At 43.9% G+C, this 17657-nt stretch overlaps 1 protein-coding gene across 3 annotated transcripts in view; it reads right to left on the bottom strand.

Moving 5' to 3' along the window:
* The window catches only part of SSH2 (slingshot protein phosphatase 2), a 302262-nt gene that overhangs the window by 48164 nt on the left and 236441 nt on the right, over positions 1–17657 (bottom strand). For all 3 annotated transcript variants that reach the window (XM_068270325.1, XM_068270323.1, XM_068270324.1), the window contains 2 exons: positions 8815–8918; positions 1115–1179 (listed from right to left, as the gene is read on the bottom strand). In XM_068270325.1, the coding sequence (XP_068126426.1) occupies positions 1115–1179; positions 8815–8918 (169 nt within the window). The remainder of the gene's footprint in view (positions 1–1114; positions 1180–8814; positions 8919–17657) is intronic.

The raw sequence follows: 17657 nt of genomic DNA on the forward strand, positions 1-17657 counted from the left end.
CCTGCTGATCTTTCAAGCATCAGTAGATACTGAATGACACCTGAAACAAGTATGTGTCTAATCCAGTCAGATTTTTGTGAGAGACATCTGACCTGCATGCTTGTTCAGGGTCTATGGCTAAAAGTAATAGAGGCAGAGGATTAGCAGGCAATGTGTATTGTTTAAAAAGGAAATATCAGCCTCCATAGGTTTCTCACCTTTAAAAGCAGACTGAATTCTTGCACAGGAGAGATGGAAAACAAGAGAAATCCACCGTGTGTGTTTATAGAGAAAAGCCTGTCAAATTCTCCCTTCTCAAAGTAATGAGCTAGTGTAATTTGAGCTGTCAACTGTCTGCTGAATTGCGAGCTAATAAAATATAACCGCCGGAGGTTAACCCTGTCTGTGCTCCCAGAAAAGCAGGAAGTAACTACACTGCAGCATCTTTAAGGAGCTCTATAAGCTGTAACAAGGAATTTTTTTTCTTTAAAAGGCTAATATTATGCTGTTGCTTATCTTTTAGAGCAGAGGGGAAGTTATGAATTCCGGCCTGCTTTAAAGGAGTCATCAGGCAAAGTAAATGACAGCCCATTTACTTATCTGGGGCTTACTCCAGCCCCTTGCAGCTGAATGTCCCACGCGGACAGCTCCATTTGCAGCCGCCGGCCCGGGGTCCCTGCACGGTGCAGAGGCCGGCGTCACGGTCGTCCTTACTACGCCTGTGTCAAGCCCACGTCGTCCATGGCGTACTGTGCAGGAGTGGACAGTTTTGTGCACAGAAGCAAGGGGGGGGGGTTGAAGAGGGTTGGGGGGTGGCCGGATTGACTGCTCTCTGCAATAAAACTATGAATAATACATAGACAGATTGTGGGCCCCTCTGAAGGTACAGTTAGTGACAAGACAATTTAGCCTGTACAGATGGCGCAATATGTTGGCACTATATAAATACAAAAATAAAGAAAATAAAAAAAAAAGAAAAAAAAAGGAATCTATCAACTTGACTGCATTGCTTTGCATAGCCACTGGGGGAGCTGTAGAATTGCTACACAGGTAAATGAACCGTGTATAACTGCTGCTGGTAGGATAGAAGGTACAGGAGAGGTATAACATGCCAGACTGCACACAGTAGACTCACCAAGCGGATGTTGTCCTCTGGCCGGAGGAGTGTAAACATGGCCTGAAGGTGTTGCTGAAGGTCCCCTGAAAACACAGGAAGTGTGGCAGCGTCATTACCGGCCCATAACTCACATTATCTTTACTCGTCTAATACATATAATTATCTGTTCTAATTAAACAGTGCTGCATTTCGTAAAAGAATAATATAAAAAAAAAACGTGCTTCATGCAATAATGTTACTGTTGCAGAATCTTAAGCTACTTAGAGGCACTATCCTATCAACCATAGAAGTCGTGTAAATCTTTGGTGCCTTGTGGAGATTTTACTGCAGTCTGCGCCTCCACTAGAAAGATCACCCCACTTTCTCTATCCCTGGGGTTTCTAGGCGACCTCGGATGGACATTAATGAAGAATGAATTAAAGGGAACCCGAGGCGAGAGAGGGATATGGAGGCTGCCATATTTATTTCTTTGTAAACTATGCCAGTTGCCTGGCCGCCCTGTTGATCTTCTGGCACAAGTAGCGTCTGAGTCAAAACCCTGGAAAAAGCATATGGCTCCTCCAGCAAAATCTGAGTCAGAGTACCTGATCCGCTGCATGCTTGTTCAGGGTCTATGGCTAAAAGTATTAGAGACACATGATCAGCAGGATAGCCAGGAAACTGGTATGGTTTAAAAGGAAATAAATATGGCAGTCTTCATATCCATCTCACATCAGGTTCCCTTTAAAGTAAACCGGTGACGTAAAAAAAATAAAAAAATAAAATAAAATCAATTACTTACCTCAGGAATGGCATCCTCTAGTCTGGAGGCTTCCCAATTGTCCTCTGTCAGGCTGCTCTAGCGCTGAACCCCCCCAAAGCCCATGGCTGCACTGTTACGATGCATGCGGTCAACAAGGGTTTGTCGACTGTCTTTTTGGTGATGCATCAAGGACAGATAAGCCTCTGAATGACCCAAAAACTTCCCTCTACGAAAGAGAGTATCCCTTTGGGGCACGTTTTTTCACTTAAAGGTACACTTTAACCTTTAAGTGTACATAAAGTTTGATTTTCCCCAGCAGATTAGATCATGGTTATTATGAAGATTGATGCCCTAACCTGGCCAGCTAAACGATAGTTTGATTGATTACAGGATGAAAGATGTGGTACAGGCCCTGCTGGACACTTCAATAGACTCAACTGGTTCAGAATTTTGTTTCTAATTTTCTTCCTCTACACCTAGGTACGTCTTAGGAAGCACAAAATATGCTTATTTATTGATTGATTTTATGGTTTCTTAAATCACAATACTGTAGGAAGCTATGGAGATCTCGATCACGCAAGTTGCTGCTCACACTACCGAAGTAATGTAAGAGTAGTACGAAGTTTGATATATTTGATGCTTACATTGAATACAACATCTAATCTATTGAAAGCAATTTAGTGAACAGCCACCTTAAGAGAATGCACAGGTCAACGGTGGAAAGTTCATGGTTTATATACTATGAGGAGAGGCATATTTTTTTTACAAAGTATGTGAGCAATGCATTGTTTTCTCAGCAACTTATGTTCTTTCTTTAAGTTTAAAAAGTCACACAATGGTCTTGTTCACATTATGCAAACAGTAAAGGTCCGTACACACGCCGGACTGGAGGAAACGACGGGTCCGTTGTTGCCTCCCGCTGGGTGGGCGTTCAAATGACGGGCGGATCGCTCAGAAACAGCCGTATCAGTCCGCCGACAGTGCGTACACACGCCGGACTGTCGTTGGAACGCCCACCCAGTGGGAGGCAACGACGGACCCGTCGTTGCCTCCAGTCCGGCGTGTGTACGGACCTTACAGCAAAGAATCATAATGAAAGGTGGAATATCAGTCCTGGCAATAGTGGAATTAAGAATGAGTAATAAAAGATTAAAATATCTTCTGGGGAATAAAGCAAAAACAATCTTTGCTGTGCTTTTACATATGTGTGGGTGGTTTTTGTCATCTGTGTCCATACAGATTTGCCCTCACATCCATTCCATGGATCTACACAGAGCTTTGTGGCTTTACCACATCTATGTGGAGGAAGCTGGCAAATGGAACACTGCAATACTCTACAGGTGAAATCCTAAAAATTCAAATATCATGCAAAAGTCCATCTATTTCAGTAATTCAACTTAAAAGGTGACGCTAATACTGTATGTGAAATAGACTCATTACGTGCAAAGCGAGATATTTCAAGCCTTTAATATACATTATGATGATTATGGCTTACAGCTTATCAATATTTCAAAATCTCAGCCTGTTAGAACATTGTGAAAATGTTCAATATCCTACACTCAAAGTGCTGCACGCTTATCAGCTAATTAATTCAAAACACTTGCAAAGGGTTCCCATTTCATATACAAGTTTCACATTTTAAGTTGAATTCCTGAAATAAATGGACTTTTGCACAATATTCTATTTTTCGAGTTTCACTGGTACTACGGCATAAGCTTTTGAATTAGGATGATACTATTTATCAGCCATCTGTTAAAGATTCAAAGGGTAAGCTTTCAATATTGAAATGGGACCCTGAAAATGATATTACTTTAAAAATGTACTCTTCAAATATACTGAAGTTAACCAGTAAAAGGTATTATCCCAATTCAAAACACTCTGCTTTAACCAATGGCTAACTTAAACAACACTCTACTACTAATTAGTATTCTCTATACAATGTAGTTTAGCACCATATTGCACAACAAAAAGTGGTCCTTAGCATCTGAGGACTACGGCCCACTGCTCTACACTTTTGGTTCTCAACACATGGTACATGTACCCTGGAAGTACCTGAACTTATGCTACATTAAACTTGGCTGAGGTGGCCAATAATAACCATCTCTGCTGAGAATCCAGCATGTACAGCAGCCCTAGTCCTACTCATGGATCGCTTTGCACAGAGAATGGTTTTAACCACTTACCCCACCTGCCAAGCGATGCCACTCCACACCCACATAGGAACGGAACGAGTCCCTAGCCTGCTAGTGAAGCATGTATACAGCCTCAGAGCCCAGCAACATCACCCACCCAAGCCACATGCTTTGTACGTGTGTGTGTGTGAGGGGCTTTACTTGTGTGCGAGTCCGGGGGCACTAAAGATATTGTTACCCACAACAGGGGGTACATGGCCAACAGTCATAAAGAGTACATGTTCTGACATGCTCAGGAGCACTGCTAGAAACAAATTAGCATGTGCATTTTATTATGGCTTCTTGAGGTTTGACCACTAGGAGGGGGGGGGGGGGAACGTTTCAGTGACACTTTCCGGGAGATCAGATCTATAACCGAGCAATATTCAGTACACTCCTTTGTAAGAGGTTGCTGCAGAAAACCTCATATACAACAGGCAGCTATAATTAGCAAACCGCAAACCAAAAAAGAAACCACACTTCATGAATGTAGCATATTTTAAGCCAGCACAGGTGAGTACCTCTCAGCCAAGCATTGTGTCCATGTCAAATTCAATTTAGAGGCTTTCAGGAACAATGCAAGACAAGAGCATTTATGGGCCGCCTCTGGCATGTTTCTGTTTTATTTTCCACGACATAAGGCACTGCTGCACGGAGTATGTGATAAACTCATAATTCACAATACTACACAAGAGACATAGAAGAACAATGACAGGTGAATGCTATAAACAGAAAATTATACCGCAAAAATCACATTTTATACTGGCCTGAAAATTAACAGGTTAAGCTATGAACATGCATTTCGGTCATGAAAGGATCAGTGTACCCAGACTCAAACATGGGAACATCATACAAACTCCATGCAGATTACATCCCTAGGTGGATACAAAGGCAGACTGCAACAACATGATGTGGAAAAGAAGACTGTGGCCTCAATTCACAGAGCTTTATAACGTTGGATAATTTATCTCATGGGTAAAATCTAATTTTGAATTCACTAAGGTGTTATAGATTTATCGAATGTTTTATCGATGAAATAAAATCTATAACACCTTAGTGAATTCAAAATTAGATTTTACCCATGAGGAAAATTATCAAACGTTTGATAAAGTGTTTGATAAAGCTCTGTGAATTGAGGCCCGTGTCTGATTATCTTTGACAATGGCATTGCCCATACTCTTTGACAATACATTGCCCATTGCCGCTCAGTCATGCACAGTGCAGCCGAACCCCTCCATAGCAACAGAATGCGTTGCTCAGCTGTAGTTCTCAGCCTAGGACTGCAGCCCAATCCCTATAAGTGACAGTCATGGTGCGTGTGTGTAAGCATCTTCACTTCTCTTACATTCGCTTGACAAAACTGAGTGTGACTGTTCAGTACTGCAGTCGGTCTTCTATTACAGAAAGCACTGGACTGGCCTGACTTGGCAGTGAACGGATAGTTGCCAATCTAAAAATGTACCCATTTACAGTTAGTGTGACAGTCCACAGCTGCAGAGCTGTAACCTATAAAATGAAAGTGCTGATAAAGCAGGCCTGAAGGCTATGATACCACTGGCAGTATATCAGTGTAGCCTTACTGTTACCTTGGCAGATTGTATTCCGGTCAGCACTGCCGTATGGAGCACTGAATAAGAAATTAAAACTTGGATATGTTACGGCCAGAACCCGAAGTGTGGCCACTTCTAGTTCTGGCCGGCCACTTCGGGTTCTGGCCGGCCAATATGCGAAGTGGCCACAGCGCAGCGGCCAATGTGAGAAATGTAATGTTTACGCCGTCTCGCTGCGGCCAAATTGATGACAAAACTTGCTTAATTTAATGAAATATAGCCGGCGGCAATGAAGCCGCTGGCTTTCGCACTGCCTCTCCCCGATCCCCCGCCTCCCATACAATAAGTAGCAGCCAGCGGGGACATGCAGCCAGAGAGTCGTTTGTCGCAGCAGAGCGGGGAGGCTGCAGACATTGCTTCTGCCAGCACCCGCTCTGCAGGAACGGCAGGATTCCCCTGCCGCGACGAACGACTCTCCGGCTGCCTGTCCCCGCCGGCTGCTACGTATTGTATGGGAGGCGGGGAGAGGAGGGAGGTGGGATCGGGGAGAGGCAGTGCGAAAGCCGGTGGCTTCATCTATTACATTGCCGCCGGCTATATTTCATTAAAATTAAGCAAGTTTTGTCATCAATTTGGCCGCAGCGAGACGGCGTAAACAAAACATTTCTCACATTGGCCGCTGCACTGCGGCCACTTCGCATATTGGCCGGCCAGAACCCGAAGTGGCCGGCCAGAACTAGAAGTGGCCACACTGCGGGTTCTGGCCGTAACAGATATAAGGACAACGATCGCAAAAGATTGTAAAATGTAAAATACAAGATTGTAAAATGTAAAAATGCAGATTTCTGCCAGAGTAAAATGCACTATAAATTACCCTTTTTCCCTATGTCACTTACAACAGGTAGTAGAAATGCGACAGATCTGACGGGTTTTGGATTAGTCCACCTACTCATGGGGGATTCTCAGTTTTTTCCCCCTTATTTGCAAAAGCACTTATTGAATGGCAGTTGCTTAGTTCAACTGCCAAAATAGTGTGCAAAATAAGTAAGAAGACCGTCCAGCATCTTTGTATACATTCTATCGAACTCTTATTCATTTCAGGGGGTGTTTTTAAGAATAAAGGTAACATTGAGACTCCCTCATGAGGAGACGGACTAATCCAAAATCGTTCAGATCTGTCAGCTTTTTACGGCTTACTGTGAGTTTCAGCAGCAGAGGAAAAAAGTAAAGTACAGGACACCCCCTGTATGTATTTAGAGTTTAGCCTCTCTACTTTCCCCCCTATCTGTGACTAATCACCGTGTATTTTGATCCCTCCCCTGTGTCAGCTGGCTGTCTCAGCAGAGCAGCCAATTTGTAGACACATGATGTTAACACCATGTCTGCTTCCATGAAAGCAGGACGTTGACACACTGCAGATTTATTGCAGGATTTGTATCAGCTTCAACATAGAAAGGTTTTTCTTTAAAGGTTATTATGCTGTTGCTTATGTTCTAGAGCAGAGAGGAAGTTCTGAGTTCAGGTCCGATTTAACTGGGCTTTAAAGGTAGCAACAGACATGATACTTTGGTCGGCTGCAGTTAACAGATCTCTATCGAAAAACAATTTTTCGGGTCAGTTTTTTTTTTTGCATAATCGTTAAGACAGTGTTGCACATCTATGGGAACATAATGATCATATGAATGAATAAGCAAATAAAATATACTATAATATATATATAATTCGGTACCAAGATGCTGCTACGCACTTCGCAACTGTCTGCAGAAACTGCCACTGGTTTAGTAGACAATCCTCTTTTAAAGCAGATCGGTAGTCCTGATTTTAGGTCCTCTTTTAAACTGTCACCCAAGAGATCGAGTCCCAATCCCTGTGGGAGACACCTTTACAGTGAGCTAGGTTGAAAAGACGACTATTTAATCCTTGTTAGGTGGCCACACACCATATATTTTTTAAAAATATCAATTTTTCTGACTGATTGTAACGTTTCAGAAATATGACCAATGTACCCTACACGTTAAATCTTTCCCCAATTTTGATAAAAATAATTGGAAACTGAGAAAATTGCTAGGGTATGTGCATTAATAAACTGACAATCTAACACACACCATACAATCTAAGAAAATTGAAGACAAATTTCCAGCATTCTGGATCGAAAAAAAAAACGTGAAATTCAATCGGATTTTTCAGTTGAATGAAAATCCAATCAGATTTATCGAATCGCCGTAAAATTGGATAGTTTTATTGTATCGGGTGTGGACACCTTAAAGAGAGTCTGAAGCGAGAATAAATCTCGCTTCAGACCTCATAGATAGCAGGGGCATGTGTGCCCCTGCTAAAACGCCGCTATCCCGCGGCTTAACGGGGGTCCCTGATCCCCCAAATCCCCTCCGTGCAGCGGGGGAGCGCTTCCGCATTGGGGCAGGGCTAACCGCCGCAGTCCTGCCCCACGCGCGTCTGTCAGCCGCGTATCTCCGCCTCTCCCCCGCCCCTCTCAGTCTTCCTTCACTGAGAGGGGCGAGGGAGAGGCGGCGATGCGCGTCTGATAGACGCGACTAGAGGCAGGGCTGCAGTCGTTAGCCCTGCCTCCAGGAAAAGAAGATTTATGACCAAGTCTACGACCAAGGTTTGCGGGGGTGAGTTTGGGGGTGAAGGGACCCCCGTTTAGCCGCGGGATAGCGGTGGTTTAGCAGTGGCACACATGCCCCTGCTAACTATGAGCTCTGAAGCGAGATTTATTCTCGCTTCAGAGTCTCTTTAAGGCACCTTGACAGAGGCACTTATGACTATGGAGAGTTAGAAACTGGAGAGAGGGAAGGAAAACATCTGCAACATCTGAGCTAAATTGTTAATCATGTTGCCAATAGTGTAGCTTCTATCACTTTGTAGTTGCTACAGAAAGATTGGCAGGAGAATTTAAAAAAAAAAAAAAAAAAAAAAAACCCACCACAACTACTTGCAAAAATACAGAATTCTCCCTGGTGCGTCGGGGAGAGATCCAGCATGCCCATCACCTCGGCCCGAACGCTGCCCAACATTCTCCCGCTTTGCCCCTCCCGCTCTGCTGTGCACAACTCCCCCCACAGTAACAAAACTGAAGTCTAGTGATGCGTCTGTTCAAGCATTGGCCTCGAACTGTTGACGAGGGGTCGATTCTTGATCCCTAGCAGGCGACAGTATTTGCATGCTATTACTTAGCTTAGTATCATAAGTATCATGAAGTTCTTGAAAAGCAGTGAGGAAAGCTGGACCTCTTACCTGCATGCTTGTTGCGCCTGTGGCTGATTCTTGGAGTGGACGAGCCATTTCCGCGAGGGAGAAATAAGGCAGCACCCTTCACAGTCAGGAAACTTTCACTGATGCTGTAGAGAAAAGAAAACCTGGTTAAACAGAGCTGGAACAAAGAAAAAACACAAAATGCCAAATGAGTCAATCTGTACAGCAAAATAGCCACAAAACTATACATACATTTTGAAGACTTAGAAAAGTCAGTCTGCACCCCTGAACAGATAAGTTAAAGGGAACCTGAAGCGAGTAAAATCATTTAAAATAAACACATGATGTAGCTGCAAATGAATATTACATACTTACCTCATGGTCAGTTCCTCTCAGAAGCTCACCATTTTCTTCTTACAGTGATACCTTCCAGTTCTGACAATATTTTGTCAGAACTGAAATATACCAGTTGCTGTCAGTTATACATCGGCAGCTGTCAGTTACAACTGAATGTGCAAGCTAAAGTCCATGTTTCCCTATAGCTCAAGTGGGTGATATTATAGTTTAACAGTGTGCTGACCAGAAATCGGTTATGGGGTAATGGCCATTTTTTAAATGGAGGATGGGGAATTCCATTGGTCACAGTGGACAAATGGGACCCAGGAGAGGAGAAAGCGATTGAGGAGTAACACTACACAGGAGGTAAGTAGGACCTGTGTATGTTTATTTTTTTAAGTTCAGGTTCTCTTTAACAGCCACTTTTTGAAGTTTGACATAATTATCACAGCCAACTGTCCTCAAGGAATTGTGGGAGGAATGCCAAAGCCCCAGTTATTGGTGCCATTTCTACACTGCACTGTGGGAGAAGGCGTGTCCTGGACTGCAGTGTGTCAAAACTTCCATGGTAGGTCTGTTGTCCTGCAGTCATGTGACTACAATATACCACACAGAAATAATGGATTTAGAAAGTTTATTTTTATAAATGGCATGAAGTAACTTATTTGGGTGGTGGGTTTGGGATAGATTAAAATAGGTTTTCAAATTACGTTATGCCAATGGATTCTGCCTCAAAACACTGGTAACGGACCAATGTGATTGCACCAATTCCATATAACTACAGCGTGCTAGCAATGCGATTACATTCTCTGACACCACACCCCAGTGTGAATGTAGCATTACACATGCAAAAAAATAAAATAAAAGGCCGTCAGACAGTTAGTAACAGGAATTCTATTAGAAGCTCAGGCTGTGTTACTGACAGCCTTACTTGGGTCCTTCCAGCGGGACAGACGCTTAATAGTAAAACTACAATACAATGAAACAGATGAAAACCAGGCCCAGATTCCTAAGTTTTCCCCATTAAAACACATCTGGAGGGGAAATTCAGTATTACAAATGCCCATTTGTATCTGGTTCTCTTTAAAGTGGACCTGAACTCTTGCACAGGACAGAAGGAAAATAGAGACATGCACCTGTATGTATTTATAGAGTTTAGCCTGTCTAATCACAACTGTAATTTGATCTCTCAGCTGTGTCAGCTCAGGAATCTATGCTGCCTTGGCAGAGCAGATAATTTGTAAACACAGGATGTTAAAGGACAACCGAGGTGACATGATGAGATAGACATGTGTATGTACAGTGCCAAGCAAACAAATAACTAGGCTGTGTTCCTTTTTCTGCCTAAAACATTAAACATCAGGTATACAAGTGACAGTTTCTGTCCGGGTCGGGACTGGGTCAGACTATAGCATAACCCTCACTGATAAGTAATTACAGCCATAAAACGCTTTCCTGTCAGTAAATGGCTTCTGAGAGCAGAAAAGAGATAAAAAGGGTCAATAATTCATAGATTTGAGCTCCGGCATACTTCAACGAGGGTGTCATTGAGCAGAGACAACAGTAAAAAGTTAAAAACTAGATTTAATCATAACATAAAACTGTGGGATATCTAAAAAAGTCATCTTCAGGAGAAGGAGGATAGATACAATTGTTTAGCTCATCCCTTTATTTTCACCTCAGAAGATGTCCTTTAACCGTATGTCTGCTTCCATGCAAACAGGAAGTAGACACTGCATATTATTTGCAGGATTTGTATCAGCTGTGACAAAGAAATGTTTTTCTTTAAAAGGTCATTATGCTGTTGCGTATCTTTTAGAGCACAGAACAAGTTCTGTGTTCAGGTCCGCTTTAAATGCTGAATAACCTGATTTTCTTCACAAAACGCAGAAATTCACCACACTGGTATACAGCGACCATGCCACACAGCATAGACAGAGATGTTATTCTGAAGAGATACATTCAGACTCCTGGAGTACATGTGGTCCAGCACAGATGCTATGATGATATGGTTTATGGCCAATGGCTGAAACCCCAAAGCATTGAAAACCCCCACAAAAGGTGCAAATAGAGTCATAAAGCAGTAAAAGACTCGCACAGAAGTGACAGGTTGCTCCCAAAAACACACAAGTGATGCGATAACGAATCGGGGAACATGCGTGACGCTTCTCGCTGTGTCAGGCCCTGCAGGTGGCTGCTGAGTTTGCACTGCAGGCAGAGCCGTGCTGCAGCATGTCAGGTATTCGATGGGTGCCCTGAAATTGAACTGCGGTGCTGGAGGAGTCACAGCTGCCTGGGATTTCAGAGTAACAAGAGGCTGTCACACTCCTTTCTTTACTAATCACTCTGAATCTGCCTCAGATAGGCTCCTTTCACTGAATGGCTGTTGCATAATTCGCGGCAGGTGTCTCCAGCAGAAAGAACATTTCTTGGCCATTCAGGCAAACTGTTGGAGGGAGGGGGTCAGCGTCAGAATCTATGACTAAACATAAAGTATGAAAAGGGTTTGGGTTGTGTGGGTGTGTGGTGGGCTGATAGGGAGCTAGGCATTGAAGGAGAAATTATTGGTGGTGGTGAAGACAGAAAATGAGCAGGAGGAAAAAAAATGAGCAGGTGCTGAGCAAGTTAGGGTATGTCGCTGCCCCACCCTGTGTGTTCTCCTCATGCAAGTATTCATGGATTGAGCAACATGCCATATTTCTCCTTGCTGGAGGGTGCAGCAGCAGCTGGATGCTTCAGATCACCACCAGTCGTGTCATGGAGTGCTGAACACTGACCACCAGGTGATGCTTCCCTTGTTACAGGTCACTTTCCCTTCCTCATGGATACCTTGGAAATTGCTGGGGGGAGGAGGTGTAAATAGAGGTGGTTCACCGGCACGGTTAAAAAAAAAAAAAAAAAAAAAAAAAAAACTGATCCGGGTAAAAACTGATCCATCAACTGGATCAGTTTTTTTTGAAAATCTGTCAATGCAACACATCCATTGATTTGGAACTATAGCAGGCACCCTGTATTTGCGGCCCAATTGGTGGAATGGACCAGTTTCAAGCAGACCGATGCAAATGGATCCTATGTTAAGCAATAGGATGTTCACATCAGTTGGGATTCATTTAGTTTTGGTAAACGGAACGGATTTAGTACAGTGTGAATCGGCCCCAAGTGTGCCAGAACTTTAAATTAAATGTTATACGATAAAAAAAAGCTGCTATTTAGCAGGTGGGAGCTGCTTTTCTAAGCATAACTTGTGCTGAGGAGAAATCTTATGGCCACTGTTAAGCTGGACTTTAAAGTGGACCTGAACTCTTGCATAAGACAGAAGGAAAACAGAGAAAATGCACCCGGTATGTATTTAGCCTGTCTAATTCCCCCTCATCTGTGACTAATCACAAATGTAATTTGAGCTCTCAGCTTTGTCTGCTGGCTGTCTAGGCAGAGCAGCTAATTTGTAAACACAGGATGATAAATCCATGTCTGCTTCCATGAAAGCAGGAAGTAGACACTGCATATTTAAGATTTGCATCAGCTGTAAACAAAGAATATTTTTTCTTTAAAGGTAGTTATGCTATTGCTTCTATTTTAGAGCAGAGAGGAAATTTTGTGTTCAGGTCCACTTTAAACGTTGCAACAGATACGATACTTTGGTCGGCTACAGCAGATTATAAAAACTATTTTTCTGGTCAGTTTTTTTTTTTGCATGATCGTCATGACAGTGTTGCATATCTATGGGAACATAACTATTAAATTAATGAATGAATGAAATATACTAGTTTGGTACCAAGATGCTGCTACTCACTTCTCACGGTCTGCAGACACTACCACACAATCGTCTAATATATCCCCCACTTGTGAATATTTGATTACAGACAGGTTACTCTTCTTTGCTAGTACCCTCTTTCCCTGAAAATAAGACCTACCCTGAAAATAAGCCCTAGCTGGAATTTTGAGCATGCTTGAAATATAAGCCCTACCCTGAAAATAAGCCCTAGCGGAAGTTAAAGAGGAGGAAGAGGCAGCCAGTTAGTAGGGACACGGTGGTGCAGTGCCAATCCAGCACTAAGGCCTCTTTTCCACGAACTGTTTACAGGCAGTGAAATGCCTCTCAAACTCTCACAACTGCTTGCTGCTGCCTGGTAACTGCTCACTGCTGCCTGGCAACTGCTTGCTGAGCACACAGCTCAACAGTTGGTGGAAAAGAGGCCTCATCCTGTCACCCCAGCACATAGCAAGGTTATCAGCTGTGTGCAGGGAAGACAGGGCAGGTGCCTGATCAGTACAGTAGCATACCTTCAAATCCATGAACATCACAATACAAAGGAACAGGAAATGTTCTTCTGAGAGACACTTCCTAATAGAAATATAATGGCCCATTCTCACGGGCTACAATTGTCGCCGCAACACGCGGCGCGCGCGTGTTGCGGCGACAGGTCGCCCATGAGTATGAGGCGCAACACGGGCGCGCACCCCGAACAGTCGCTCGTTGCTGCTGTCGTCAGGCGATTGGCACGGTCAATTGCCAAGCGACAGTTGCCGCCGCAACTGTCGCTAGTCCGCGTGTATATGCGGACTAGCGACAGCAACCTGATAGCAAGAGAACTGAGTTTCCGGCTGGGGGGGGGGGGGGGGAGGAACGTCGGCGACAGCTTCCGTCCCACATCTGATCCCTCTTCCTCGTGTGTACGCGGAGGGACCTGGCGATGAGCTGTCGCGCACACGCTCCCGTGTGCTGGCGACAGGCCACAATTGTAGCCCGTGAGTATGGGCCATTAGACATCCCCTGAAAATAAGACCTAGCACATCTTTTAGAGCAAAAATTAATATAAGACTGTCTTATTTTCGGGGAAAGACGGTAGCAAGTCGGAGCACCTTCATGTTATAGCTACTGACCCCATTCCACGGTATGACCCCTCCTCCTGCACGTTATACAGCGAGAGAACGATCCGCCACATTTCACTGACTGGGGCACTGGCCAAATTCGGGATTTGCTCCCTTTTATGCATGCTCTGCTGCACTGTGTAAAGCACTTTAATGCTATTGTGCTGAGATAATTCGCTTAGATATAAAGTTTCATCTGGCTTACACCTCTTCGGTTTATAACCAGAGGAAGAAAAACAGCGGCGTAACACCTGGTTTCTGTGAAACGTCTGCTTATGCCAACTCAGTTCCCATAACCCCGGGATCAAACCACAGCAGGGCAGGCACAGCCCAGAAGTGATGCTTTTCCGCTGCACATTTCAAAACAGAAAGGAAACCCATAATACAGCTAACCATGAAAATAGTCCCGGCTGCAATGCTCAGTTGCGTCACACATGAGATGGGTCCAGCTGGTGAGGAAGTGAGGCGATGGGGCGCTGAGGTGGCCACATTGTGAAGCCTTCCTTCCACCTCACACCACCACAAGGCCTCTCAGTCACGCTATTATACATTTCACTGCACAGGGAACATTAAGAAGCCAGCAGAAGCTGAACAGCTGCCTGGCCAGCCCTGAAGCAGACCTACAAGGAGAGATTAGGAGACTGGCCATTGCTAACCTCATTCTAAAAATATGAAAACTGCCACAGTGATCCTCACACACTATGTGCGACCCAGCTGGAAAAGGCACCTTATCAGTATGGATGGCCAATGAGACGCAAATCATTTTGATTTTATGTCATTTTTATGCCAATAATGCAGCTTAAACGCTGACCAACCAAATGCTGCCGCATTCGCCTGGACTATATTCAAGCTGTGCCCGCTTGGTTTTTCCAAAAATGAAGTGGACAGAAATAGACACTACACAAATCATGCGAACTGGGTCAAAGAAAAGGATTGGCATCTACTGCAGGCCAGGGGACCTAGTGTGAACTGAGCCGTAAAGTTCCAATGAACTGGTACACACCATGCAATTTTGCAGTCAGATCGATGGGAAAGGTCCCGTCAATCGTTTCCAGCTTGTCCGATCTGCTCCCGAAAGAAAGGTATCAATTCTGAGATCAGTCCTGCACAAAATAGATCATTTTCTAGACTGGAAGCAGATCAGCCAAGCTGGAAATTATTAAAGCCTTTTACACGTTAGATGGTTTTCGGCCAAGATGGCCAGTTGGAACTGTCTCGGCCAAAAATCTAGCGTGTGTATGCTGGCCCTGATGCACTGCCCAGAGATCTAGTCCCAGTCAAGCGCATGCCAAGCCCATTGCTCCCCTACTCACCAGCATATTCAAAGCCTCTCTCTTCATCATAGCAACAGAATGCCTTAGTAGCCTGTAGGCTAGCAACTCCTCTGTATAACACTCTGTCCTGAACTGTCGCCAGAGATATCGAATCCTGATGCATGCGAACAACAGAAATTGTGTGTACATACCTTTACAGACCACTAATAATTCTGCAATTTTATATAGTATAAAGGCCTACAGTCTATCCAAACGACCCTCATACTACGTGTTACATAGAAGTAGGTAGGCGTGTACGAAGCAGTCACAATAAAGCTGTGAGGTGATCCGCGGCACACATAAACCCAACTACACAGATTGTGACAGGATTAGAGGACTGAAATTCTCTTCAAGGAATACCGTAACAAGCACCGTGCCATTTAATTTATGATTTGTCATGGTTAGTTAGCTCTACCACCCTCCCTTCATGAAGTCAGTGCTGGTTACATAATTATCATCACTGTTAAGCCAGGTCACAATTATCTGGTAGGGAAAAAGTAGGAGATTACACATTCCACCACTTTCCTGCCCACAAGCATCTAGAGCCGCCTGTATAGAAGCAATGCTGTGGGTAAGAGATTTCAGCATAGCCTCATCAGTAAAATATTGTATGTTTTCTACAGAGAGGAAGGTTAGGGCGTGAGAAATGATTTCTGGTTTCTGCAGAAGATAAGCGATGTAGCAACGTATCCAGCGGGGCCAGCAGTGGCTTCCTCTCTAGTGGAACGCTTGCTGTAACCCTCATTTCACCACCTCTGAGGCCTGGAGACAGAGGCTCTTCCCGTGTAAGCAGAGGATCCTGCACAATGTCACTGGGCCCCAGATGGAAGCTGGAGGATGATGATTTCATCAGTAAACACTCTGGTCACAAATTCAGCCCAGGAACGTAGATTATGGTAATCTCCACAGATCACTGCAGGGTTTACACAGAATGAGAATGAAGTAAGAGCACAGTTTCCAATTAACTTTGTTTGCGCTCTGCCTCAAATTACCATTAGCCGACAATGTAAAGCTCTCTAACCAAGCACATGCTCTGTCATGAAGAAGAAACACCTGAGTTATTATCCCCCAAATGAGGCAGATGCTTCCCGTCTCCTTTATTATCAGCCCCAGGACAGTCAGTGATTAGGTTTAGCTTTGTGGCTTATGGTACCCCTATCCATCAGATCTTGGCTTAGTCAGCCAATGATGCAACATCTATGGCATTTATGTACAACCACTGCATGATTGCTGCTGGATAAGAATTTACAGGGAGCATATGAAAGTCAGCATGGTCACTGCTGGAAGTGAAGCCCAAATCTATCTCTCTGCTTAGCAGTCTCCCGGCCCTATGGAGGGGCCTGGCAACAAACAGGAGACGCTGAGGCCTACAGAGGGATATGCAATACCGGTCAGATGAATAGGATGCGAATCACTCAGAGGTAGCACACGAGGGGAAGGACGCTAGTACTCAAACTAGATTTGTACTGAAAGCAATACAAACAATGGTTTTGGGTGATAAAATATAGAATGTGTATATAGCTTCATTGTAGTAGTGCCAAAGCATCTATTTTTACTATATCCATGTAGGCATTTTGCTTTGTGGCAAAACCCCTCCCTATTTGACGTGTTCAAGGTCAATAATTTTGAAGTGAAAACACGCACAAGACATGCATAAGTTTCCTGGGTTCACCAAAATTGTCTGTGTTTGCTGTAGTTGCAAATAGTTTGCTGTATGACAGCGTGTATAAAGGCCTGAACTAACTTGCGAGTTGCTGTGCTGATGTCAGCAATACTTACTGCGATTCGCAGGAACAGACTGCACCACGATGATGATCACACATTCAGAGAATGCACTGCTGCAAATATTTTGCATGGAAGCAGTGCTGCTATGGAAAACAACACAGGTGCCATTGGTACGTAAGGCGCTTCACTAGTCTACACTGCATATTTACTTCACTGATCACCAACTGCTTCCCACAATCCTCCCTGATGCTTGTGTGCTCCAGTGGATCAGTTTTTGGTTGGGAAGAATCTTTATTTCCTGCAGCAATGATCGCTCATATAAGACAGATGACTGCTTGCCTAAAGCATCTCAAATATTGCTTCAGAGACCCTGTACATGGACGCCAAATTTTATGAAAACAACAAAATCTATTTGAAGTGCAATAACAGACTATAGTATTCACAAAATGCCTTTTAATGCTTAAAGACTTAAAAAGGAATTTCCTTAAACAATTTTTCCTTTCAATCCACTCTTAAATATGCAACTAATGTTTTCTAAGGCAGCAGCAAGTGGCCCTTTGTGATAAGAGAACACTGAGAATGGACAGCCTTATGGAGCGGCACAGTACAAACTGAAGCGTGGGAACACGTTCTGTAAAT

The sequence above is a fragment of the Hyperolius riggenbachi genome, chromosome 2 (assembly GCF_040937935.1).
Source record: "Hyperolius riggenbachi isolate aHypRig1 chromosome 2, aHypRig1.pri, whole genome shotgun sequence".
NCBI classification, from domain to species: Eukaryota; Metazoa; Chordata; class Amphibia; order Anura; family Hyperoliidae; genus Hyperolius; species Hyperolius riggenbachi.